Genomic DNA, 27718 nt, shown 5'->3' with positions numbered 1-27718 from the left:
TCGTAATATAAAAATCTCATCTACTGAAACACGTAGTGACATTTACAAAAACCAATAAAATCATCATGAAGTATAGACCCTAAAATAAACTTTCCTCGGTAGACCAAATACAGTAGAGACAATACGCGACACTTACGGACTTAGCCTTGTTAAAATGGGAGACAATTCGACGGTGGCGCTCCTAGTGACTTGACCTGAAAAGTCGCGCTAAATTCAAATATCAATGGGAATGCATATACGAAAATGGATAAATAAATTACGTCTAGAAAGAGAGTATTATTGAGATATTAACTTCGAAGTTGCTAAAGCAATTCTGGATAAATGAATAAAGAATTATTTAAAAGGTTATTATTTAAAGACTGAAATTAGACATATAAACAAGATGCGAAATGGACTGCTGTGAAATAAGTTGATCTTTTTTGCTTTAGCATTCCTGCCTGAACTTTTACGGTTAGATTTGTCTTTTTTTCTCATTTAAAAAACATTGTATCATCACATTAAGACACTTGTCAATAAAAATATCGGCATATTCCTTACACACATGATGCAATGAATTAACATTTAAAAGCTGGACAATTTTCCTCTTAACATAAAGCCTACTAACAGAAAGAAAATCTATAAAATCCCGGCTTAAATCTGAGAAGAAGGTTAAAAGAAAGAAAAGTATGAAAATTTGCCAATAGTGATTCTTTGAGGAATATTTACGTACAATTAGAGTAAAACTGTAACATACCCTTGGCTGTATAGTCGAGGATTTTTAAAGTCGCTGGCCTGGAAATGATCTGAACAGATCTTATAATTCTTATATAAGCATAACGTCCCTTCTTTCTTGTACACCTTATCCAAATCACTTCTGTGACATTTCAAAACCCACATATCACACCTACAACAACATATCGGTATTGAAGGTTAACTGCTGCACTATAGAATAAAATATGCGTAATATATTTCAAGCCAGTTAAAATATGGGTTGAGCAGGTCAGAAGATTATGAAGTACTATAAAAATCTCTTTGTCACTGGAAGAATATATATGCAAACACAATATTACTTACATTTTCTTGTCACGAGGGTAGCGAAAGAAAGACCGCGCATTCTTCTCTACTTCATAGTTACTGCAGCCAAACACAGCACATACCTTTCCCCTCATGGTGGGAGGAGATATCAAGGAATGGCACACGCTACTATTTAATTATGTCAACTCACTGAAAACACATAAATAACACCAAAAACTTCGCACACAAATACACGTGCTCTTATGACAGAATCAGCAGTTCTCAGATCTACCCGATAGAGAGAGCTCTAATAGCTGTCTCTCAATATCTCGCTGAGTATCGCGTATCGTCTCTACTGTATTTGGGTAGAAACACATATCACCCTTGCCAATACATGGCGGAATGACTCAAAGCAGAGATTCAGTCTCCAAAAATAATGCAGCAATCATAAAAAAAACAGGGTCCAACCGTTTACACACGCTGTTCAACAGTCTACTGAGGCAAGTCAAAAAAATACGAAGATGCAGGCCTTTCAAATGAGGAACGCGTTCTCACACTAAGCCGTATCACTTGTCCTAAAGTTGCCAAAACTGAATAAGTGACGTCGTCTAACAAGACCGCGCTGGTCACAAATCAAAGCACTCGCGCTCGTAAAGTTAACTTGAATAAGAAAGTGGCCAACTCTGCAATAATACCATAACTTGAAACTAAAAAAGTGCCACATAGACAATAGATCGTGTCTGAACATCTGAAAGTTACTGAAAATCCTCAATCTTCCAACTCAAGAAACTTGGATTGATAATAATAATAACAACATTTTACAGAAAGACTGACAAATTTTGAGAGATGCCAATAATGAAATAATCTTGGGTGTGGAAGAGAAACTTAAACGATGGAAGGAATATATAGAAAATCTCGTCAAAGATGACAGAAATGATCCTCCTTCACCTGACGAGAGAATAAATGAAAATAGCCCTGAAATAACAAAAAGTGAAGTTGTACATGCCGTAAAACTTCAAAAGAATGGTAAAGCAACTGGACCGGACGGTGTGTACACTGAAGTTTTTAAAGTAATAACAGAACAGGAATATACCGGCCTCAACATCTTAACATCATTATTCAATCAAATATATGTATCAGGAGAAATACAATCAGACTGGCTGAAATCAACCTTCATACCACTACCGAAGAAGCCTAACTCGTCTCAGTGCGATGATTATTGTATGATAAGTTTGATGTCTCATGTGCTCAAAATATTCTTGCGAATCATTCACACTAGAATATACGAAAAATGTGAATCCCACATGGATCAGAATCAGTTCGGTTTCCGAAATGGCGTTGGTACATGTGAGGCACTCTTCTCGTTAAATGTGTTGTTACAGCGGTGCCTGTTTTATAGACTATAAAAAAACTTTTCTTTGTGTCAGGCACAATAAGCTCATAGAGATTCTGAGATCAACAGGTATTGACTCCGGTGACTTACGTATAATCAGTAACCTCTACTGGAATCAGTTTGCAAACGTCAAAACTGATCAAGGTACGTCAGAAACTGCTTCGATCAGCAGGGAGTCCGCCAGGGTTGTGTACTGTCACCTCTGTTGTTTAACATTTACTCAGAGGCAATCTTTAAAGAAACATTGGAAGACTATGGTGGGATCAAAATTAACGGGAAAATCATCAACGACATCAGATATGCAGATGATACTGTTGTCATAGCTGATGACGTGCCTGCCCTTCAGTGCATGATAAACTCCTTAGTTCAGCACAGTGAAGAGTTTGGATTATATGTTAACCCCTCAAAAATGAAACTGATGGTGTTCTCTAAGAAGACAATTCAGACTAATCTCACAATTAAAGATAAAATAGTTGAAGTGTTTTCTCTCAAATATTTGGGTACCATCTTGGATGACCAATGTAACTCCAAACAAGAGATAATATCTAGAACTGAGCAGGCCAGGAATCAATTCATTACCATGAAGAAATTCTTTGTGAGGTCAGATCTCAGTCTCCAACTACGAATTCATATGATCCGCTGCTATATATTTTCTGTTCTCCTATATGGATGTGAAAGCTGGAATCTGGATCCAATCTTAAAAAATGTATTTATGTCTTTGAAATGTTCCTGTATCGCTGTCTCTTGCGGATATCCTGGGTAACGAAAATCCCCAATGCCAAGGTCCTTCATCAAAAGAAAAAGCAAAAAAAACTACTGCTCACCATAAAACAGAGGAAAACACAATACCTAGGACATATCATGAGAGGTATCAGTCATTACAGCTTATTATTGAAGGAAAGATACAGGGGAAGAGATCTGTTGGGAGAAGAAGAAATTTATGGCTGAAAGACCTTCGAAGATGGCACTGCTGTACTTCAGAAGTGGCATTCCATTCTGCGCTGTCAAGATCAGAGCTAGTTACGTGGATCGCCAACCTCACCTCGGAGACGGCGTCTTAAGAAGAAGAAGAAAGACTGATTCTAACTATTCAGAACTTGAAATATGAAACTACCTTCGAATAACTCATGAATCAAACAGTAATTTACGCTCATCTTGATATTCAAAATGATCACGAAGATGACACTATCAAAATTTGTGGATCCAAACTCCACCATCTCACACATACTCATTCAAGAAATCCCAGAAAAAACTATGGCATGTTTCCGTACACTTTGAGCCCCCATTAATAATACTTTAATCTTGACTTTAATTTGAATCCTTACTTACATTTAAGCCGTGAGACGTACATAGCGTCTCAAACATCAAAGCAAAACAAATCAAAATAAATGAGGCTAAGAAACTGACTCGTAAAAGAAACGACGCTAACCACTCAGCTAAAAATCTGCATAAAATGGAAAGAAAGCAGGCTGTGACCTTATGCAAACGTTCACATTTACATTACAATAATATTTACATTCACAAGCTTCCTAACATTTACTTTAAATAGGATGTAGTCCTTCCAAACAAAGCAAAATTTACTGAAATGAAATATCAAAACTAACCTATCCCCTTTTGCAACATAACACATTCACACTCACATAATTACATTGAAAATTCTGCACTCATCTATTTCGTTGACTTATCGCCGCCTGCCTTAGGAACAGCCGGACCCCATCGTGTTTTAGCCAGCCATATCGATGATGAAGCCTTCAGAAATGACTTGGATCAGTCCTTAGGTCTCCATCCTGGCGTAGAAAAGTGATGTATTTTCCGTCACTGCTTCTGCTTCTGGATGTCGTCCAAAACATCCCCTCATTCACGACGTAGAAACTAGGTCAAGATTAACCTGCCGGTTACTAGAGTATTATGGCCGGAGTAATTTCCACTGACATTGAAACCACTTCTCGTCCAGCCTAGCGAAACAACTCCTCTTATCTCACCGTAACTAAATCACGTATTTCCCATGTATATGCAAGAATGGAAATTGTAAAGTTAATGCCCTTGGGAAACTATTTACACAGGCAGGCTACTATGCATTTGAAATGATTAAATGAAACTGTTCTCTCCCTCTGGAAACTGAAAAAATAAAAGCCATTCTCAAGTCTGACATGTTGAATAAATGAAATGCAAACTGAGCGTCTTAAACCAAAGTTCAAGTCCCCACATGATCAAGAAACATAAGTTCAGACCCACACTCACGTAAAGAATACTTCTTTCGATGTTACTTCACAAAATCTCACCGAATAATAGGGGAGCTAGCCCACGCGCTCATCACTTTTATCAATTCATCCTATAAGAAGCTGCTGTATTCTCAAACAGGGCCATCACTTACATAGACCAGTGCCTAGCCAAACTGACGGATAGAGCCCGGATTTTTATGCATTAATAGGTTAGAATGCAAATTTATTCGAGCGACTAGCAAGTATAGTCTACCTTCACAACGATTAAGCTATCGGGGTTGCATAAACATTTGGGGTACGGCCCATCAGAAGACCTATAGTTTATGTTACTCTTGCAACATTACCGAAGAGCGGGTGGCCGACACTCCCTGCTAATGAAGTTAGTTTGCAATCTAACCTGTCACTGCATAAAAATCCGGGCTTTAGTGATGTTATCACATCATTAGTCCAGCACATCGCGCTTGTGATGCTTACTTCAAACATATATTTTCAGCTCCTGTAGCCTCTCGCTGGGCCTGCGAAATGTTGTTCGTTGGTCTGACCATTGGAGTTCTATTGTTCCCTTGTTTTGCTTTGTGTACGTCATGTCGAAATTCATCCTTCTAAACTTAGCTGGCGAGCAAATATACCCCAGCTCCAAGCTCTCTGCAGAAATTGCGGCATGGGCTGCTGAATGGAGATGTTCCCGGCTAGTTACTAGTACTTAATAAAATAAAATCTTCTCTACACGTTCAAATAGATGATTGATTAATTAAATGAGCACTTCAATAAGGGCTCAATGTGACAAGATTGTTCGACAGTTACTGTTAAAAACTCTAGATGTAATCCTACCAACTCTAACCCACATCATTAATACCTCACTGATAACCGGCATATTCCCTTCCCTTTGGAAATGTGCAAATGATCACCCACTCCCAAAGACCAACGATCCCGTGGAACCCAAAGACTTTCGATCCATTTGCATTTGACCATTTTTGTCCAAAATTTTGGAGAAAAAATTTCACAAATAACCGCATATTTAAATAACAATATTCTTCTTCACAAATACCAGTCTGGTTTTAGAAGCAATCATACTGCACTACTTAAAATTACAAATGGCATAGGAGTAGCTATACATAAGGGAGAAGTTACTGTTCTAACTCTTCTAACCTTAGTAAGGCCTTCGACTGCGTTGACACGGACATACTGATGGCAAAATTATGTGCTCTTAACTTCTCACAAAGCACACTATCCTGGATGTATTCCTATTTGGTCGCCGGCAGTGTGTATCAACAGGTGAAAATTTCTCTTCATGGCAAAGGCACATAACGTATGTGTTTGATTTATTTCAGTTATACCAAGGTTTAACCCTATTTCTCCCACATTTGATAGACTTTCATGACTCTACTTAAGAGAGCAACAAAATTTACACACTATTTCTCTGTCACATCGTATACTGAACCTTAACACTCCTGAATACCTTACTACACAATTCCATTACCTAGCATCACCTTCTAGCATTCTTACCAGATCATCATCCACCTCAGTACTAATCATTCCCATTCACCGCACAACTGGCTACTGTAGATCATCTGTAGTCGCCGCCAGTCGAATTTGGAATTCCCTACATGCTGAAATTAGGAATGTGTCAAACCACCTCCGTTTTAAGAAACTCTGTCAAACCCGGTTAATAATTATTCATGACATACATAGGATTAGATCATAACTAAGTTATTAGGTTAATTAAAACATGTAATTGATACCTTAAGATATTAAATAGTAGATCATTTATTTAGTGTATATTTAACTCTTCATGTAGTTGTATGTGTGGTCGGACAGAATAGCAGACTTCATAGCCTGAGTCCTGCCATATAAAACAAGACAAAAAATAAATAATTAGTGTTATATAGGAAGTTTACCAAGCACTGAATAAATTAAAAAACTACAAAGCGCCAGGAGATCAGACCTTTGCAGAAATCTGGAAATATGCAGGAAGATCAGCAAAAGTTGCCCTCCATCAACAACTTGTCTCTATCTGGATTAAAGAAGAACTACCAGAACACTGGACAACAGTCCTCATTCACACACTGCACAAAAAAGGAGACAAAGCCGACCCTAATAACTACAGGGGAATCTCGCCCCTAGACATAACATACAAAATCTTTTCAATAATCATCCTTAATAGGATAAGTTTAAACTTGAGAAAGAACTAGGAGAATATCAAGGAGGTTTCAGACCCTGGAGGAGCTGTCCTGATCAGATCATTAATCTTAAGTTGATAAGAACTATAACAAGAGAAGAAACAGAGATATGGTGATAACATTTGTAGATTTCAAGAAAGCTTATGATTGCATCCATACAGAATCTCTGTTTAAAATTTTAAGACACCTTGGACTACACCCCAAATTAATAAACATGATAAAACTGACTCTCACTAACACCAGAGACATTTGAAATTAAAACTGGACTACAGCAGGGAGATGGGCTCTCACCACTATTATTTAACTGTGCTCTAGAAATGGTAATGAGGGAATGGTTTAGGAAATGTCCCCCAACAATAAAGATTGGTCCAAAATTCAAAACAAAATGCCTGGGTTTCGCTGACGATTTAGCATTACTAGCAGTTGACAAAAGAAAGCAAAAACCCAGATATCAGAAATTCAAAACATTGCAAACAAAATTGGCCTCAAAATATAATTTAAAAACAAAAAAAAAAAAAAAAAAAACAGAAATTATGCCCCAAAAACCAACACAACTAAAAGAAGTTACCATAAATGGTAATAAAATCAAAATAATAACTCAATTAAAATATCTTGGAGAAGTAATAACACATCACCTAAATTAAATAATCTCAATCCAAACAAGAACAAATAGATTAGTTAAAGCACAAAAACGAACATGGGACATCTACAAGAAGAAATGTCTATCAATAAATGCAAAAATAAAACAACACAGTTATAAAACCGGAAGCTACATATGCAGCAGAAACACTTTCACCTGAATAAGCAACCCAAAGACTGACAGAGTTCAGAAAATTGAAAGGAGGATCGGAAGAACCTGCATCAACAAAAAATACCAGAAAGATGGACAGTGGCGGTTAATACCTAACAAAGTCGTGTACAAAGAGCTAGAACCCATTACGGATACTATGCGTATGAGGAGACTGGGATTCTTTGGACATATCATGAGGACGCAGGATTCAAGGCTTCTGAAACAACTAGTACAACACAATCTCGTCTCAAAAAATACCACAACAGGATGTAAATGGATCAGAGAAGTAAGAGAGGATCTGAAGGAAATAGGCCTTACAACAGAAAACACCACAAATAAGATAAAATTGAATACGAAACTCAAGAATACAAACCTCCGCTTTACCCTTACACAAAACAAACCAACAACACGCACATTTTCAACTGAGGAAAGGGCACGAAGATCGGAGCGTCTGAAAAAGTACTGGGAGGACCGCAAAGCCTGAACAATCCCTTCAAAGAGACCTGAACAATGGACTGACTAAAGTGATCCTATGGGGTCATAAAAAAGAGGAAGAAGAAGATGTTTGCCCTGTTGTACTTGCTCTTAAAACAATGATCACCACCAAAACCACCAAGTACGCAGGCTTGAGCAGTGTATGGCTTGGTATACTCTGAGACAGGAAGATTCTAGATCGGCTCAAGTTCTGTAGACCACCTGGTGCTGAATGCTGGCCTTTGTGGAAACAAAGATGCTCAGACACGTCATGAACACGTTAGCAAGGGATGTGGAGTAGGACGAGAGAAAGCTGTCTATATTGGTAAGCAGACTGAGAAAGTAGATGGAAAATGGCTGGTAGGATGATCAAGGCAGCCTGCCAGATGAAGTAACGGAAAGAAGAGGGAGAGGCTCTGCCCTCATCAATCCCAGTTCTTGTACAGTCCCTGATGAGCTCAGTCATGATGAGGAGAAAGCTCAATAAAAGACAGCAAACACAAAGGTAATGGGTCAATAAAAACCAAACAAGTGACAAACATAACAGGACAAGCACGACGAAGGAGACAAGGACAATCTCTAAACAGGTTGAAAGTCCACTATACCGAGAATCCTGTTTAACGTCAGATTTTGGGTGTTATGCTTCAGTTACAGCGAGAGCCCCATCACTTATTTTGAACGACTTTTTCCGTTACTGATATTTATGCACCCAGCCACTATATAGCACGCGACTGATCATCTTCGGTATCGTTTCCTCGCTATGACTAACAGCGAGCTCTCTCGTAAACATTCGAAGGCCATGTTGGAGTCGATTAATAATACCCGCCCACAGCTGTTCCATAAAGCAATTTAGAAATGAAAGAATAGAAGTGAGAACATGTTTTTGTACCAAACACATAAATAATGTACAGAATAGAGAAATGGGAAAGTTAATATCCACCTTTTCAATACAATATATTACGTGAAGGTTTACATTTTAAAACATCACGTTTATTTACATTTGGTACCGGATTCGGCAATGTTTGATGTCATCATCAGCCAGGACAATTATACAAAGATATATTACATTAATCGTGATTCCTACAGTAATATTACATTGATAGTATTGAATATGAACATGAGTATAATTAAGTATATACATTCAGCTTTTAGTGACATATTTGTCTGTTGAACAGTAGGGTTATGTTTATTAAGGCTGTGTAGCCATGTTTAACATTATAAAAGAAGTAAACACATGCTTAGTTATGAATGTTTCTACATAAAAGTATGTACAGTAAAATCTAGAAAGTATTTGAATATGGCTTGAGCTTGGACTTAATAGATTTGTTACCGCGGATTCGAGACATACATAACCGCGATTTCGGGACAATTACGGTTACCATAATAATAATAATAATAACAATAATAAAATAATAAATAACATAATAATAATAATACTTGTAGTAAATAAGATAATACTTAATAATATGAATAAGGAGGTAGAAATATGACGCAGTGGCGGAGAATTCATATAAACCAAATACAGGGAACACTTACAGGCCAAAAAAAATGACAACTAAGACAGGATGTGGAACGTGCTGGGAAGCCCTACTGAGGTCCATGGAAACGTATGACGTTATGGGGAAGAAAAGACTTATAAGAAACACCCTCTAGCTCAACTATATTAGAAATGACAAGAAAGTTTTACAAAATACAGTTCCACGACACGGAAACAAGACATACTTAAGTAAGTTAACATATAACTTGATTTAACAATGAAGGTGATACTTCATTAAAGGTATAGTTTAAAGCGAAAGTATTTAATGGATGAAAGAATTAAAAGTACGGCAATTGGAACCTAGGGTAAACTCGGACTCATCAAATTAAACTTTTAAAATGACATTAAGCAAAGAAATAATGAAACACCAAAGGAATTAAACTAAATGAAACGAAACCAGAAAGCATTGAGAATAACATTGCAAAAACACTGAAATAACACTTACTTCGGAAAGGCAGGAGTTCCCGAGGGCAGCAGCCCTCGAGCGCAAATGCTCGCTTGGGCGGTCGGATGGAAAAGACGCCGAGCTCACGCATCATTTTCCGAAGCCGGCCACAAGGCCGGAAATGGCCCGATTACAATCAACCAATAAGATCAAACTTACCCTAGATTCCTGGACTCTTTGCCAATAGGAAATCTCGTTACCATATATGGTAATTTTAACATCGTTAGCAATTACACAAGTTCTGGAACATTACGATTACAACACCAAAATTTCATCATAGGAAACCGCACGTGTGGTACAGGTACAGGCTGCTCCAAAATAAATCACCTTACAAATTTTACAACAGATTACATAAAAACTACATTTAAAAAAATCACTTCAAAACACTTTTGCATGTTGAAATGTTCATACAGTTCAATGTTTCTTGATGTTTCCATAATTTAAAAAAAATTTACAAACATATTTCAGTTACACAAAATTCCAGTAGAGTCCAGAGTTGCAAAAAATATTAAATCCTTCAGACAAATAAAAAAATTAAAATTTACATTTCCAAACACACAGTAGTTTCAGTTCTCCGTCCCACCAACCGGTGACAAGATTGGATGTCACAGCACGTTGATGTTGGCATATAGGGATGTCCGTTGGTAGATTCTATGTATAAGTTTTTGTACTCTAATTTTGTATGTTTATTTCATATTAGTGGATAGAGCATTTTGGATTAAGTGCAGTTCTATTGTGATGGTATTGAAGAGATTCTTGTGCTTTGAGTTGCGAGTACATAGGTTGTTCAAGAAAGATCTTGAACCAAGACGGAACCTCGGATGCCAAGCCAGTATTAGATGTGTCAGAGAGGAACCAACGGACTAACTGAAGGTAAAGGCGGATCTGCACTCGTGTCCGTTAGTCCGTTGGTTCCTCTCTGACACATCTAATACTGGCTTGGCATCCGAGGTTCCGTCTTGGTTCAAGATCTTTCTCGAACAACCTATGTACTCGCAACTCAAAGCACAAGAATCTCTTCAATACCATCACAATAGAACTGCACTTAATCCAAAATGCTCTATCCACTAATATGATATAAACATACAAAATTAGAGTACAAAAACTTATACATAGAATCTACCAACGGACATCCCTATATGCCAACATCAACGTGCTGTGACATCCAATCTATTAAGTCCAAGCTCAAGCCATATTCAAATACTTTCTAGATTTTACTGTACATACTTTTATGTAGAAACATTCATAACTAAGCATGTGTTTACTTCTTTTATAATGTTAAAAATGGCTACACAGCCTTAATAAACATAACCCTACTGTTCAACAGACAAATATGTCACTAAAAGCTGATTATTATACTTCACTTTCATTACTTTCTCCTTTTTTAACTAAAGGTGTACACCTTATAAAAACAATCTTTTATCGCCCTGACTGTCAGCTTATATATGTATATACCTTTTAATTATAGTCATGTTTATATTCAATACTATCATTGTAATATTACTGCAGGAGTCACGATTAATGTAATATATCTTTGTATAGTTGTCCTGGCTGATGATGACATCAAACATTGTCGAAACCGGTACCAAATGTAAATAAACGTGATGTTTTAAAATGTAAACCTTCACGTAATATATTGTATTGAAAAGGTGGATATTAACTTTCCCATTTCTCTATTGTAAATCTTGATTCAATACGGAACCTGAAGAATGAATTCTTCATGTTAAATATGTAAATAATGTGGTCGATAGCAGTTGTTAACTCCTCAGAAACAAAAGCTGAAGTAAACGATCGCTTCATTTTAATGTTATACACTGAAATTAATTAAGAATGCGATACACCTCAAGATAATGCAGAGTGCATCACTGATTTCAGAGGTTAGTTTATACTTTTTCTCATCTGGTTAAATTTCGGAGAGGCTATTCCCATATAAATTTATGGCGAGAATGTTATTTCTCTACTGGCGCTTGGAATAAGTTTTCATGATACAGAAACGATGACTAGTTTTAAGCCTTAGACAACGTCTAAATCAAGCACGATCTTCCATTGCATAAACAATGTTCAGCCAGTTTTTAACTAGACATCGTTTAAAGTTTCAATAGTGGTTTGAAAATGGAGATAGAATTATCTTTCATGCAACCAATGAAATTCATTGGTGCGCGCGCCGAACACCAGTTAGCTGTTTGTCTTCCTACACATTACTTAAATATGGCTAAGCATGAGCACGACTTGCCCACAGATAAGAATTACAGCTTTTGGTGGAAATTAAATCTCATAATATTATCGACACTAAAGAAACACGCCAACGTACGGTGAAATGTAGCCTTGATTATAGCGTTGTTAGTGTGAGTGTAATATAGTCGTAAACAGCTTTGATGAAGGGAAGATGAAACAATAGTAATGTGTGACTGAATATGTTATACGGGCCATATAGACGTAGCTTGCATTCTGGAGATCGTAGGTTTGAAACGAATAATCGGCAGCCCTGAAGACTGTTTTCCATAATTTCCCTATATTTACACCGCGCAAATACTAGGGCTGTTATTATGGCCACGGCTCTTCTTCCCCAGTCCCCCTCTTTAAACAATAAGCACCACCAGTTGCCTTTTCCTATCATAGTTGACGAAAACTTATCTGAATTAGCGCAATGATTATATACCAGGTGGCTCACGGATGCCGTGCTTTCTACTTATAAATGTCCCGCATGCATAAGTGATGTGTGGGGTGTCTACCAACTGATTTTAACAGGGGAACTACTGCCAGAGGGCAGGTTATGTCAGAATATGAAGAGAAAAGAAACAGAGTCACACTCGCAGCATGTTACTCAGCGCTGCCGGTCGAATGCATCCCTTGCATTCGTAAACATCGTTTTCGACTGTATAGTTCTAGGCTGGTGTATGGTACAGCCGCACTATATTTACTGTCTGCTTATTGCCAATGGCTAGTGTGTTCAGCAGCGACGAATACATAGACATTATTTTAATCTGGACAACCCGGTCGGAATGCAACCGAAGCTCCAAACAGACGTATGCCTTCTACACAAGTATTTCACCGAACAGTATAGTTTTTGTTTCATACAAGCAACTCTTTTATCGAGTGGAATGTCTACACATGTATAAATTAACAAGTGATTAAATTTCCTTTTCTGCATCTTTGGCGTGTTAACAAACAGTAGCGGCGATTAGGAGGTGGGGCGTGAAGGGAAAGTCACCCCCGCCCCTCGCTACTTTGTGGAGTAAACATTACATATTCACTTTAGCCACCTGGAACTAGGAATTTATTATTTGTTTTGCTAACTGCTTTACGTCGCACCGACACAGATAGGTCTTATGGCGACGATGGGATAGGAAAGGCCTAGGAGTTGGAAGGAAGCGGCCATGGACTTAATTAGGGTACAGCAACAGCATTTGCGTGGTGTGAAAATGGGAAACCACAGAAAACCATCTTCAGGGCTGCCCACAGTGGGATTCGAACCCACGATCTCCCGGATGCAAGCTCACAGCGAATTATTTGTAAAAGAATCGTTATCTGTACAAGGTTTGGAGTCTTATCTGCTAATTCTTTATTTTCCTTAATTATTAACGTAATTTTTGGTGGAAATAAGTACAAGCTTTTGTGTCTTATCTGCTAATTCTTTCCTTTATTTTCCTTTATTACTAACATAATTTTTGGCGGAAATAAGCACCAAATGCCATTCGTCGCGGTAAACCGATTTGTATAGTGCTACGGCAAGTAGTGGAGACTTTGCATGTGCTGTGGGGAAGGGTAGTAGGGGTATAATGTTTTTGCCAAGGTCGTGGACACTGAGTAATAATTCACCGGTATGCCGCACGCATTCGTCAGTCTGGCAGCCTCTTCAGTGTCTGTTAGTTCCTTAGTGTGTATTAAAATACTAAATAACTTTTAATTGCATGATCATGCCGTACTTCTATTTAATTGTACCGGCTGAGCTAGCCGTGGAGTTAGGGCCACGCAGCTGCGAGCTCGCACCTGGGAGATAGTGGTTTCGAATCCCACTGTCGGCAACCATGAGATGGTTATCCGTGGTTTCCCATTTTCACACCAGGCAAGTGCTGGGGCTGTACCGTATTTTTTTTTTTTTGCTAGGGGCTTTACGTCGCACCGACACAGATAGGTCTTATGGCGACGATGGGATAGGAAAGGCCTAGGAGTTGGAAGGAAGCGGCCGTGGCCTTAATTAAGGTACAGCCCCAGCATTTGCCTGGTGTGAAAATGGGAAACCACGGAAAACCATTTTCAGGGCTGCCGATAGTGGGATTCGAACCTACTATCTCCCGGATGCAAGCTCACAGCCGCGCGCCTCTACACGCACGGCCAACTCGCCCGGTGTACCGTATTTAAGGCCATGGCCGCTTCCTTTCCACGCGTAGCCCTTTCCTGTCTCATCGTAGCCATAATTCCTATCTGTGTCGGTGCGACGTAAAACCAATTGTAAAAAAATATTCTACTATTTTGCTTTACATCGCACCGACACAGATAGGTCTTATGGCGACGATGGGATAGGAAAGGCCTAGGAGTTGGAAGGAAGCGGCCGTGACCTTAATTAAGGTACAGCCCCAGCATTTGCCTGGTGTGAAAATGGGGAACTACGGAAAACCATCTTCAGGGCTGCCGACAGTGGGATTCGAAACCACTATCTCCCGGTGCGAGCTCGCAGCTGCGCGGCCATAACTCCACGGCTAGCTCATCCGGTACAATTAAATAGAAGTACGGCATGATCATGCAATTAAAAGTTATTTAGTATTTTAATACACACTAAGGAACTAACAGACACTGAAGAGGCTGCCAGACTGACGAATGCGTGCGGCATACTGGTGAATTATAACTCAGTGTCCACGACCTTGGCAAAAACATTATACCCCTACTACCCTTCCCCACAGCACATGCAAAGTCTCCACTACTTGCCGTAGCACTATACAAATCGGTTAGCCGCGACGAATGGCATTTGGTGCTTATTTCCGCCAAAAATTACGTTAATAATTAAGGAAAATAAAGGAAAGAATTAGCAGATAAGACTCCAAAGCTTGTACAGATAACGATTCTTTTACAAATAATTCGCTGTGAGCTTGCATCCGGGAGATCGTGGGTTCGAATCCCACTGTGGGCAGCCCTGAAGATGGTTTTCAGTGGTTTCCCATTTTCACACCACGCAAATGCTGTTGCTGTACCCTAATTAAGTCCATGGCCGCTTCCTTCCAACTCCTACGCCTTTCCTATCCCATCGTCGCCATAAGACCTATCTGTGTCGGTGCGACGTAAAGCAGTTAGCAAAACAAATAATAATAATTCCTAGTTCCAGGTGGCTAAAGTGAATATGTAATGTTTACTCCACAAAGTAGCGAGGGGCGGGGGTGACTTTCCCTTCACACCCCACCCCCTAATCGCCGCTACTGTTTGTTAACACGCCAAAGATGCAAAAAAGGAACTTTTAATCACTTGTTAATTTATACATGTGTAGACATTCCACTCGATAAAAGAGTTGCTTGTATGAAACAAAAACTGTACTGTTCGGTGAAATACTTGTGTAGAAGGCATACGTCTGTTTGGAGCTTCGGTTGCATTCCGACCGGGTTGTCCAGATTAAAATAATGTCTTTGTATTCGTCGCTGCTGAACACACTAGCCATTGGCAATAAGCAGACAGTAAATATAGTGCGGCTGTACCATACACCAGCCTAGAACTATACAGTCGAAAACGATGTTTAAGAATGCAAGGGATGCATTCGACCGGCAGCGCTGAGTAACATGCTGCGAGTGTGACTCTGTTTCTTTTCTCTTCATATTCTGACGTAACCTGCCCTCTGGCAGTAGTTCCCCTGTTAAAATCAGTTGGTAGACACCCCACACATCACTTATGCATGCGGGACATTTATAAGTAGAAAGTACGGCGTCCGTGAGCCACCTGGTATATTAAAACCGTATACAAACTAACCTTACCCCTTACAAATAACCTTACTCCTTGTGGGTGGGGTTAACTTCCAATAAGTAACCAGGGGAACCTGACCCCTACAGAGCGCGTCCCCAAGTGGCGGATAGGGGGCCCCTACAGTATGTAGGGCTGGTTGAAATAACCAATACAACCCGCGGACCAACAGGTAGCCCAATTCCTGGGGGTTTTAAAATACTGGGACACCCTCTCTCCAGGGGTCATAAATATGGAGGGCCCTTGCCCTGGGTTAAGGGTGAAGACCTCAACGGCATATACGGCGGAGGAGATGGACTTCGGTACGGCGGAGATGGCGGAAGAGGCAACCCATCCTTCTGGGGTGTACAGATGGAACCTACTGCCCTGTAGGACGAAGAAGGCATCCTCAAAGGCTAAGGGAGTAAACCCTGAAAGAAAAACCTCTTATGCGTTAGGCCTAGCAAGTCAGCAGGAGAGTATTGAGTATAGTTGCTTTCAATAAGAAAAAGAGCCTCGGAAAGAATATTATAGACCGGACTGACACGTCCTCTCAGACAATTGTAAAGTATGATGACCGTAAGGCTGATGATATACAATGTTCTGAAAGGAAACCCCAAATAAAAAAGAGACCCAAATACCGAATTGGAACCATGAACATTCTATCATTAACTGGAAAGTTAGAAGAACTCCTAGACATGATGGATAGAAGAAAAATATCAATATTGGGACTAAGTGAGACCAAATGGAAAGGGATTGGAAGTAAGACACTTCGTGGAGGTTATAAATTATACTGGAGTGGACAGGAGAAGGTAGCGAAAAATGGTGTTGGATTCTTAATTAACGAAAGGACTGATGCTACAGCTGAAGTTATCTGCAAAAGTGATAGAATCATTAAAATGTCCATGAAACTGGAGAACACTAAGTACACCATCATACAAGTGTATGCCCCACAGACAGGCTGCAGTGAGGAAGACAAAGAGAAATTTCGGCAAGACCTGGAAGATACAGTTAATGAGGAAAATGTTATTATTATTGGAGATCTAAATGCGCAAGTTGGGGTAGACAGACTTGGGTACGAGAACATCATTGGTCCACCTGGAGAATAACTATTAGATCTGTGCAGAAGAAATGATCTTATAAACAAAAATACATTCTTCAAAAAAAGAGACAGTCACAGAATAACAAGGTACAGTTGGGATGGCCAGTATAGAACATTGATTGACTACGTAATCACAAAAAAAGATGGTAGCAGGTACATCACAAATGTAAAGGTCATCCCTAGTGAAAGCATGGACAGTGACCACAGATTGTTGGTAGTAGACTTCAAACATAAGACAAATGAAACGCAGAAACTTATTACGAAGAAACCAAGGATTAAAACTTGGAAGTTAAGTCCAAATAAAGGAAGAATACAAACTAAGGATTCAACAGAGTTTGCCGAAGTGTGAAGTAACCAGAGTTAATGAAGAATGGAACGCCTTCAAAGGCACCTTTGTGGGAGAAGCCAAAAACCTATGTGGAGTTACAAGTTCTATCAAAAGAAAAAAGGAGACACCATGGTGGAATGATAGAGTGAAAACAGCGGTGAAAGAAAGAAACCAAATAAAGAAGGCACTGGACAAGGAGAAACAAAAACAGGGACAAGAACGAAATGAACAAGAAATACAAAGACTTCAAGGAGTATACAGGAACAAGAAACTTGCTGTAAAGAACATTGTACGGGAAGAAAAAGAGAAGAAATGGAATGAGTTTGCAGACAAACTGGAAGAGGACAGTAGAGGAAATATGAAATTGCTATACAGAGTAGTGAAAAACAAGCGAAGGGATCAAGAGACCATAAAAGCAATAGAACGTGATGATGGAACTCTGGCACAAGAAGAGGGAGAAATTAAACAAGAACTCAAGATCTATTTCGAAAAGCTGCTGAATGGAGATACAGAAAACATAACAACGGATAGAGGAGAGCCAAGTCGAGGAACCACCAATTACATGGCTTGAGGTTGAAAATGCGCTCAAGAGCATGAAGAAAGGAAAGGCAGTGGGCGTAGATGAACTAAGTGCAGATATGCTGAAAGCAGCGGGAGTTCCAGGAATCCAATGGCTCTATAGACTGCTCAACAAGATATGGGAGGAAAATACTATTCCTGAGGACTGGAAGATGGGCATCATTGTACCTCTGTTCAAGAAAGGAAGCCGACGAAAATGTACTAATTACCGTGGTATCACACTACTGTCTCATGTCCTGAAAATATTGGAAAAAATAATAGAGACCAGAATCAGAGATATTGTTGAACCAATTTTGGAAGAAGAGCAGTATGGTTTCAGACCAGGAAGGTCAACTACAGACCTTATATTTGCGATTAGGATGCTAGTGGAAAAATACTGGGAGAAGAACAAGCCTTTATTCCTAATATTTTTGCACATTGAGAAAGCATACGATAGTGTACCAAGGGAAAGAATTTGGCAATGCATGAAAGAACTTCAAGTGCGAGATAGCCTCATAGACAAAGTGAAAATGTTGTATAGTGGGAACAGAAGCTGTATTCAAGTAGGATGTGGTTTGTCGGACTGGTTTGAAACAAAGAGAGGAGTGCAGCTAATTGTCACCACTTCTATTTATTATTGTAATGGATGTAGTAATGAAATCTATTAAAAGGAAAGAACATGGAGATATCAAAGCCTTCACATTTGCAGATGATGTTGCGATCTGGACTGACTCAGAAGATGAATTGGGAGAGAGAATACAAAGCTGGAATGAGGAGTTTAAGAAATATGGTTTAAACATCAGCAAGACCAAGACGGTGGTGATGAAAGTGTATGGGGAAGGAGCAGAACCAATAGTCATGTTAAATGAAGCTCAACTGGACAGCGTTCCAGTTTTCAAATACTTGGGTAGCGTTATATCAAATGACAACCTAGCAAAACATGAGGTGAACAATCGAATCAATAAGGCAACACAATTCTACCACCAGGTAAGACACCTGCTGTGGGATGAGCAAATACCCATGAAAACAAAAATGACATTGTACAAGTCCTATTATACACCAATTCTTACATACAGTCTCGAAACCAAAACACTGACCAATAGAGATAATTCCAAACTTCAGGCAGCTGAAATGAAATTCCTATGCACTATGATCCAGAAAACCAGGAAAGACAAGATTAGGAATGAGAAAATTAGAGAAGAAGTAGGAATAGACCATTCTCTCCTAAATAAGATTCAGATATCAAGACTGAAGTGGTTTGGTCACATGAAGAGGATGCCAGTAAACAGAACTGCAAGGAAGGAATTTGACAGAAAGGTAGAAGGAAGACGACCCATGGGAAGGCCACGAAGGAAATGGATAGATTTAGTTAAGAGCGATGTAATGCTGAGAGGTCATGATTGGGACAAGTTGGTGGAGGAAGAATGGTACAAGGACAGGATGCGAGGGAGGAGGCTCATATACCACACCCGGGAAACTGGAGATGGTTTAGGATGATGATGATGACAAACTACATTTTAGTTTTCACTATTAGGTGTGCTTACTTGGCAGCAAATATAAGTGAATCACTCCCGGTTGATGTATGTGACAGCCCTCTGAAATTTGGGATAAGTAATTCTGCCATGTATGTAGTCGAAGTGACCTATAATTCCATGGAAATACCCCATGTATAATAAAATATATCAGTTGCCAAGAATTGTATTCAAGTTGACAGTTACCAGACTATCCCTTTGTCATTCTCAAGAAACAAGTCTCTTGAAAAGCCAAATCTTATTTTAAGCTCCACCTCCCCACACAATTAAAATGAATTGCTGCGATTTTGCAGCGCCCAACCCACAGAGAGGCCGTCGAAATAATCTTTCTTCCCAGAATTGTCTCAACATGATAATACAAATTACATGTTTCATAGTACATAACCTCTGAATGTGACTCACTCCTCTCATTTGAGGTTAAACAGTGTTCCCGGTAGTATTTAAACATGGCCAGTTGAATGTTGGTTTTAGACAGTATCTAAGTGATAAATAATGACTCTGCAATGCGGCAGCTACACTTAGGCACTGTATATGCATAGACCGTCTAAAAACCGTTTCTGCAATCGGCCCTTTATATTTTCTCGCGTCTAGTTAAATTTTGGAAAGGCTATTCCCATGTAAATTTTTAGCGAGGAGGTTATCATTTCTCTATGTGCGCTTGAAATCCGTTTTCATGAATAAATACGGTTAGGTAAAGGTGTGTGAAGAAGAAAACTGGAACGTTTGCCACAGAGACCTCTGGAGTGATCCTGTAACTTTTTTAGAATGAAATTAAACATATCCACTTTCACGTTGTATCAGATTTCGGAAAATAATAGTTACCGTACTTACGCAATCCCCGCACCCTCAATTTAGGAACGATAATTTTGAAAAATATGAAATGAACTAAAATTCCTTCCAGTGAAAGAGTAACGTAGGCATAAACAAACATTTCATATCACTCCTCCAGTTCCACGTGGTCTTTACGCAAATATGAACATGACGGATATAGCTACTCTGCCTGAACATATTTGATATGATAAAAATGAATCATTACTGCTATACCGAGCTCGATAGCTGCAGTCGCTTAAGTGTGGCCAGTATCCAGTATTCGGGAGATAGTAGGTTCGAACCCCACTGTCGGCAGCCCTGAAAATGGTTTTCTGTGGTTTCCCATTTTCACACCAGGCAAGTGCTGGGGCTGTACCTTAAATAAGGCCACAGCCTCCTCCTTCCCAATTCTAGCCCTATCCTGTCCCATTGTCGCCGTAAGACCTATCTGTGTCGGTGCGACGTAAAACAACTAGCATTACTGCTATAAAATATATTTGCCATTAAAAATAGCAAGCAAGCCTTCTTACACGACAGGTATTTCATTCATCTGAACATGCAATAGGCTCGATTCACTTGCATCACTAGAATCCTCTCCTAAATTACTTACAAATTCGTTACACTCCACGTCTAAAACACTTCTCATACGCTATCTTTTTTATTCGGAGAGTAACACGATTAGTGGTGGATAATTCTTTTCGTGCAATGTAAACACTTGAAACACACACCTGCCAACTCGTGTTTTGCGATACAGTAAAACCTCATTAATTTGAAGTCGTAGGGACGCAAAAATGTGACTTTGAATTAACTGCCAAATCGTAATTCAGAAATGCCAACTCTTGCTGCGTCACAAAATATTCTAAGACCCATTACTGCATGCAATTAACATTGATTCACAGCTTAAACCTTTCAAATGCCATGGAAAAAGAACTATTAAGAAGTATCTCACTTCCATCTCAATCAATCAATCAATACTGATCTGCATTTAGGGCAGTCGCCCAGCTGGCAGATTCCCTATCTGTTGCTTTCCTAGCCTTTTCCTAAATGATTTCAAAGAAATTGGAAATTTATTGAACATCTCTCTTGGTAAGTTATTCCAATCCCTAACTCCCCTTCCTATAAATGAATATTTGCCCCAGTTTGTCCTCTTGAATTCCAACTTTATCTTCATATTGTGATCTTTCCTACTTTTATAAACGCCACTCAAACTTATTCGTCTACTAATGTCATTCCACGCCATCTCTCCGCTGACAGCTCTGAACATACCACTTATTACATGTAATTATTCTCTCTTCTTTACTTTGATTATATACGATTTTTCTCCATCGTCTAATTATAACCGCCAGACTATCAACTTTACTTTTATGCAATCTTACTACTTGTTGTATAACAATCAGTTGTTTTATCCATTGCACTTATTTTAGCAGCCTTCTAATGTTAATTTTGTTAATACTTCCACTATTATATCTCATCACATCGTATTTTCAAACCATCATTGTTATTTTTAATGTTATTTTACTTCAAATCTCTTCAAGATTTTAAAATTCATTTCATTACTACATGTTATTTAGACGCTTATTTTTAATTTAAGGTTAAGACTATGGCTGATGATGCCTTCAGGGAAGGCGAAACATGTACCACTATTAGTTAACAAATTTATGTAAATCATCCAAGACGATTTTGTATTGATTAGGTGGTCTAATAAATAACTTAATGTTATTATTTCAATCACATACCACTTAGTCGAGCAGCTCTTCTTCTTTCTCTCAATTCTTCCCAACCCAAACATTGCAACATTTTTGTAACGCTACTCTTTTGTCGGAAATCACCCAGAACAAATCGAGCTGCTTTTCTTTGGATTTTTTCCAGTTCTGGAATCAGGTAATCCTTTGAGGGTCCCATACACTGGAACCATACTCTAGTTGGGGTCTCACCAGAGACTTATATGCCCTCTCCTTTACATCCTTACTACAACCCCTAAACACCCTCATAACCATGTGCAGAGATCTGTACCCTTTATTTACAATCCCATTTAGGTGATTACCCCAATGAAGATCTTTCCTTATATTAACACCTAGATACTTACAACGATCCCCAAAAGGAACTTTCACCCCATCAACGCAGTAATTAAAACTGAGAGGACTTTTCCTATTTGTGAAACTCACAACCTGACTTTTAACACCGTTTATCAACATACCATTGCCTGCTGTCCATCTCACAACATTTTCGAGGTCACGTTGCAGTTGCTCACAATCTTGTAACTTATTCATCACTCTATAGAGAATAACATCATCAGCAAAAAGCCTTACCTCCGATTCCACTCCTTTACTCATATCATTTATATAAAGGTCCGATAATACTGCCTTGTTAAATTCCCCTCTTAATTATTACAGGGTCAGATTAAGCTTCACCTACTCTAATTCTCTGAGATCTATTTTCTAGAAATATAGCAACCCATTCAGTCACTCTTTTGTCTAGTCCAATTGCACTCATTTTTGCTAGTAGTCTCCCATGATCCACCCTATCAAATGCAACACAGGACAGTGACTCTATCGTTCCGCCATGGCACTCCTCTCGTAATTCAGAAATGCCAACCCTTGCCCTGTCACAAAGTATTCTAAGACCCATTAACGCGTGCAATCACCATGGGAAAAAAAAAAAAGTATTTCCGAAATGTATTCAACAAGGTGCACTTCCCAAATAAAGGACTTGGATAAATCACTGGCAAACATAACCTTATGCAATGGAAAAAAAAAAGGATTCAAAGATGAGAACAAATTATGTTGGCTCCCCTGTGCAAGAGCCTTATTTTTGGATTACTGTTACTGTTTGCATTTTTAGATGCTTTCTACTTGCACAGAAAGTACCCAATACTTTTAAAACATTGTGGCTTATCGAACTTTCCTTTGGCGAGAGCAGGAAGTCTTTCACTTCCGCCTGCATTGCAACATTGACCCCATTTCCTTTAAAACCATAAGTGCGTTTGATCTCGGCATTAAAAAAGAAAGATGCAGTTTCATCGACATTGGCAATAGTATTCGGTGCGTACGAACTGATTACAGTTATGAGACACGCTTTCACGCTTTTCCGCCAACTGTTGGCATTGCCAATGTTCGCAAATTCTGTTTCTCTGCACTCTATCATTCAAATTTAAATTATTCTGTAAAACCTCTTCTTTTTAATGTAAGGGCAGTTTTGAATTAAAAGTCTGAATTGTTTTCCGTTTAAATATGACATATGGGGGCAGTTTTCTTCCATCTGTGGTTACACAAAGCATAACTGTACAACCAACATAGAAAACTATGTGAACCAGGAGCGTATTGTCAACCTTGACGCAAATAAAACCCACACCCAATTTCGTGCCGCAAACTTTTTTAAAACCTTTTTTTATAAATATGCGGTGATATTTGCGTAAATACGGTATACCAGTAATATCAAATAAATAGAAATTAGACAGTTTATTTTGAGTAGTGATCTCAAATACCACAATTACTTTTGATTAAAAATAGGAAATGGAGGGTGAGGGGGAAGGGGCATGGACTTTAAAAGAAATATGCTTGTCATTCCTGCAGGGGTTAGTTGAATTATCAGCTCCGAAAGTTGACTAACATTATTGTCTTTTTCCTACCTTTAACCTTTTCCATTAATTCCTTCTTCTCTGCATCAAGGGAAGAATTCAGTGCTTTCAGCTTTTCGAGCTCTGCCTCAAGAGCTGCAATATTGTCCCTTGCAGCCACCAGGTCTGACAGGAGCTTGTCCTGAGAACTGTCTGCCTCAGCCATCTTTTTCTTCAGGTCCTCCAGTTCTTTATCTGCCTGGCTCAGATCTCCCGCCTTAGCTAACTGATCCTTCAAAGCCTCAATCTCCTTCTGTAGCTGTGAGACCTCATTAGCATATCTGTCCCTCTCCATTTTTAATGCCTCTTGTTCAGTTTGATCATCCAGAGCCTTGTCCTTTAGAGCTTTCATTTCTTTTTCCATCCTATTCATGATTTCATCTAAATCCTTCTTGCTACTTTCCATTTCACCTGCCTTCTCTTTGAAAGTCTCATAATCAGCATCCTGGAGCTCTGATTGTTTATGTGCCTCATCTATTTCTCTCATGAGGCGATTAATTTCATTTTCCAGCTCCTTGATTTTAGCTTCCTTCTCTTCAAGTTGAGCTTTGCACTTATTCTGATCTTTCTTGAACTGTTCTAACCCATCTGTTTCTCCCATGAGGCGATTAATTTCATTTTCCAGCTCCTTGATTTTAGCTTCCTTCTCTTCAAGTTGAGCTTTGCACTTATTCTGATCTTTCTTGAACTGTTCTAACTCATCTGTTTCTCCCATGATGCGATTAATTTCATTTTCCAGCTCCTTGATTTTAGCTTCCTTCTCCTCAAGTTGAGCCTTGCACTTATTCTGATCTTTCCTGAACTGTTCTAACTCCTGCTCGAGTTGAGCAATGGTGTCCCGTAAGGTGTTTAGCTCCCCAGCCTTACTTAATGCCTCATCCTGTGCTTGCTTCTTGCACTGTTCTAACTCCTGCTCGAGTTGAGCAATGTAATCCTGTAAGGTGGTCAGCTCCCCAGCCTTACCTGACACCTCATCCTGTGCTTGCTCCTTTAACCTTCTAATCTCATCCTCCATCTCTTTCATTGCTTTTTCCATCATTGTTTTGTTCTCTGCCATATCTCGTAATTGTTTTTCATATTCTTCCATCTGTTCGGCTTCCTCATCAATGTCCTCCAATTCTGCAAGCCGCCGCCTCAAGTCATCGATCTCCCGCTCAAACTCTTCGTTAGTCTGCTCGAGATGCTTAACGATTTCCATCATTTCGTCTTTATTTTTTAACGTACTTTTACGAGGCATTTGCGACATTAACTGTCTTCTCAAAGAATCAAGTTCATCAGTCAGACTGTCAATGACTGCCTGAAGTTGAGCTCTTTCCGTCTCAAAGCCTGCTCCCTCAGAAGGCATCTTGACAGAACGAATACTCTGACGCAAAGCTTCCACTTCCTCAGGAGAGGCTTGCATCAGATCTGTTATCTGTTCTTCCAGAGCCTTCCCACTTTCCTGTAACTCTTTAACTTGACGTTTTAGTTCGTCTATTTCCTGCAACAATGCTGCACTTTCACCAGCACCTGCAGTTTTTAGAGCCTCCATCTCCTCCTTCATTTGGTTGATAACCTTTTCCAGGCCCTGCTTGTCCTCCAGACATGCATTATGTTGTCCTTGTAGTTCCAGTTTCTCTTGCTCAAGTTTTAAAACTAGTTCATTGGCATCTCCAGAACTCTTAAGAACATCGTTCTCAGCTTTCAACTCGGCCATTGTGACTGAGGACTCTTCGAGGATTTTCTTCAATCTCTCTATTTCCTCGTTCGTTTCTTTATCTGCAGTCTTCCTTAACATCTCAAGTTCTTCATTGAGCTTAGTAATAGTTTCAGATTTTTCACTTGCTTCTTCCAAACAAGACTTCAACCTTTCTATTTCCTCATTCATTTCTTTATCTACACCACTCTTTAACTTCTCAATATCGTCTTGAAGATGAGCAATTGTTTCATCCTTCTTAGTAGTCTCTTCTTTCAAGCTCTCAATTTGTTCCCTTTCACTCTTCAACTTCTCTATCTCCTCATTCAGCTGGGCAATTGTTTCATCCTTCTTAGTACTCTCTTCTCTTAAGCTGTCAATTTGTTCCCTTTCACTCTTCAATTTCCCTATCTCCTCGTTCAGCTGGGCAATTGTTTCATCCTTCTTAGCCTCTTCTTTCAAGCTCTCAATTTGTTCCCTTTCACTCTTCAACTTCTCTATCTCCTCGTTCAGCTGGGCAATTGTTTCATCCTTTTTAATAGTCTCTTCTCTTAAGCTGTCAATTTGTTCCCTTTCACTCTTCAACTTCCCTATCTCCTCGTTCAGCTGGACAATTGTTTCATCCTTTTTAATAGTCTCTTCTCTTAAACTCTCTATTTGTTCACTTTCATTCTTCAACTTCTCTATCTCCTCGTTCAGCAGGGCAATTGTTTCTTCTTTCTCAGAAGCTAATTCACTGACTTCCTGGCCAGCACTGCTCTTCAATCTTTCAATCTCCTCATTAAGTTGGCTGATGATTTCTTCCTTCTTATTGGCTTCTTCCAAACTGTTCTTTAAATGCTGAATTTCACTGTTCAGTTCTGCAATAGTTTCTTCCATTAAAATTGCATCCTCCAAGCTATCTTTTAACTTTTGTATCTCAGCATTACGGTCAGCAAGACTTTCCTCCATCATGCGAGCCTCATCCAGACTCGCTCTCAATCTTTCTATTTCATCTGTTAGTTCCTTGGTAGAATCCTCCCCTTGATTCAGACCCTCCTTTAGGGCAGCAATATCAGCTTTTTGTTGTTCAATGATACTTTCTAATTCTGCCTGATCTGCTTTAGCTTTTTCCTCCAAAGCTTCTTTAATTGTTTCATTTTCTTGCCGAAGGGCTTCTTTTCCTTCCTCTAATTCCTTAACCTCGCTCTTCAATTTAGCAATTTCTTCTTTTAGCTCTTCTATTGTTTTAGCAGCCTCTCTCACCGATTCTTCATGCTTCAATGCTGCTACTCCTTCTTCTTTTAATGTAACTATTTCTTTCTTGAGGCCTTCCATAGCTTCTTCTGACTCTTGTACTTGCTTCTTCAGAGAATCATTTTCAGAAGAAATTTTTTCAAGCTCCTTCTTCAGAGCATCATTCTCATCCATTAACTGTTTGACACTGTTCTCCAACTGTTCCTTCTCGTTCTGTAGTTCCTTGACGACAGGTGGTAGTTCAAGCCCCTCTTCTGGAGCTTCTTCCAATTTAGTCCTGAGCACTTCATTTTCCTCCTTCATTTCGTCGATCATCTGCTGCAGCTCTTGCACAGTCTTGTTGAATTCCTCGGGGCTTACACCTTGTTTGGCTTTAAGGGCAGCATTCTCGGCTTCTAACTTGCCAACTTCATCGTTCAACTGCTGCACTGCATCTTCAGAAGCCCTCAAAGCTTTCTCCAGTTGGTCTTTAAGAGTTTCAATTTCTTCTAAACTCGTCTTCAGTTCTTCTGCACCTTCATAATGTTTGAGTTGCTGTGTAAGGTTGGCAATGTCTTGCTGCTGCTGCTTTATAATGTCTTCCATCCTACTCTGCTCACTCTTCAGTTGTGACACTTCCCGCTCCTGCTCCTGGGCAAGACCAAGCTGTTTCATGAGGTTCGCCACCCTTTGGCGCTCCTCCTCCAGCTCTAACTCGTGCTCCGTAAGCGCCGTCCTCAAGCCATCCAGTTCCTCTGTCAGCTGGTCTAGCTCCTGTCGGCCCATGCTGGACGCCTCTTCAACGCGTTTGTCGAAATCTCCCTGCAGACTTTCGAGTTGGTTTTGCAACATTTGCATCTCCTCCCGTTGCATCTGTGCCACAATGAATAAAGTAATGATCAGTACTTCCATCCATAATCAAACCT

At 39.4% G+C, this 27718-nt stretch overlaps 1 protein-coding gene across 1 annotated transcript in view; it reads right to left on the bottom strand.

Annotated features, from left to right (window-relative positions):
- The window catches only part of LOC136885639 (trichohyalin), a 193928-nt gene that overhangs the window by 93169 nt on the left and 73041 nt on the right, over positions 1 to 27718 (bottom strand). Inside the window, exon 9 of the mRNA XM_068230311.1 lies at positions 23915 to 27697. Within this exon, the coding sequence (XP_068086412.1) occupies positions 23915 to 27697 (3783 nt within the window). The remainder of the gene's footprint in view (positions 1 to 23914; positions 27698 to 27718) is intronic.

The sequence above is a fragment of the Anabrus simplex genome, chromosome 14 (assembly GCF_040414725.1).
Source record: "Anabrus simplex isolate iqAnaSimp1 chromosome 14, ASM4041472v1, whole genome shotgun sequence".
Classification (NCBI taxonomy): Eukaryota; Metazoa; Arthropoda; class Insecta; order Orthoptera; family Tettigoniidae; genus Anabrus; species Anabrus simplex.
The sequence above is the reverse complement of the archived record's forward strand: the minus strand, read 5'-3'. Positions and strand labels throughout refer to the sequence as shown.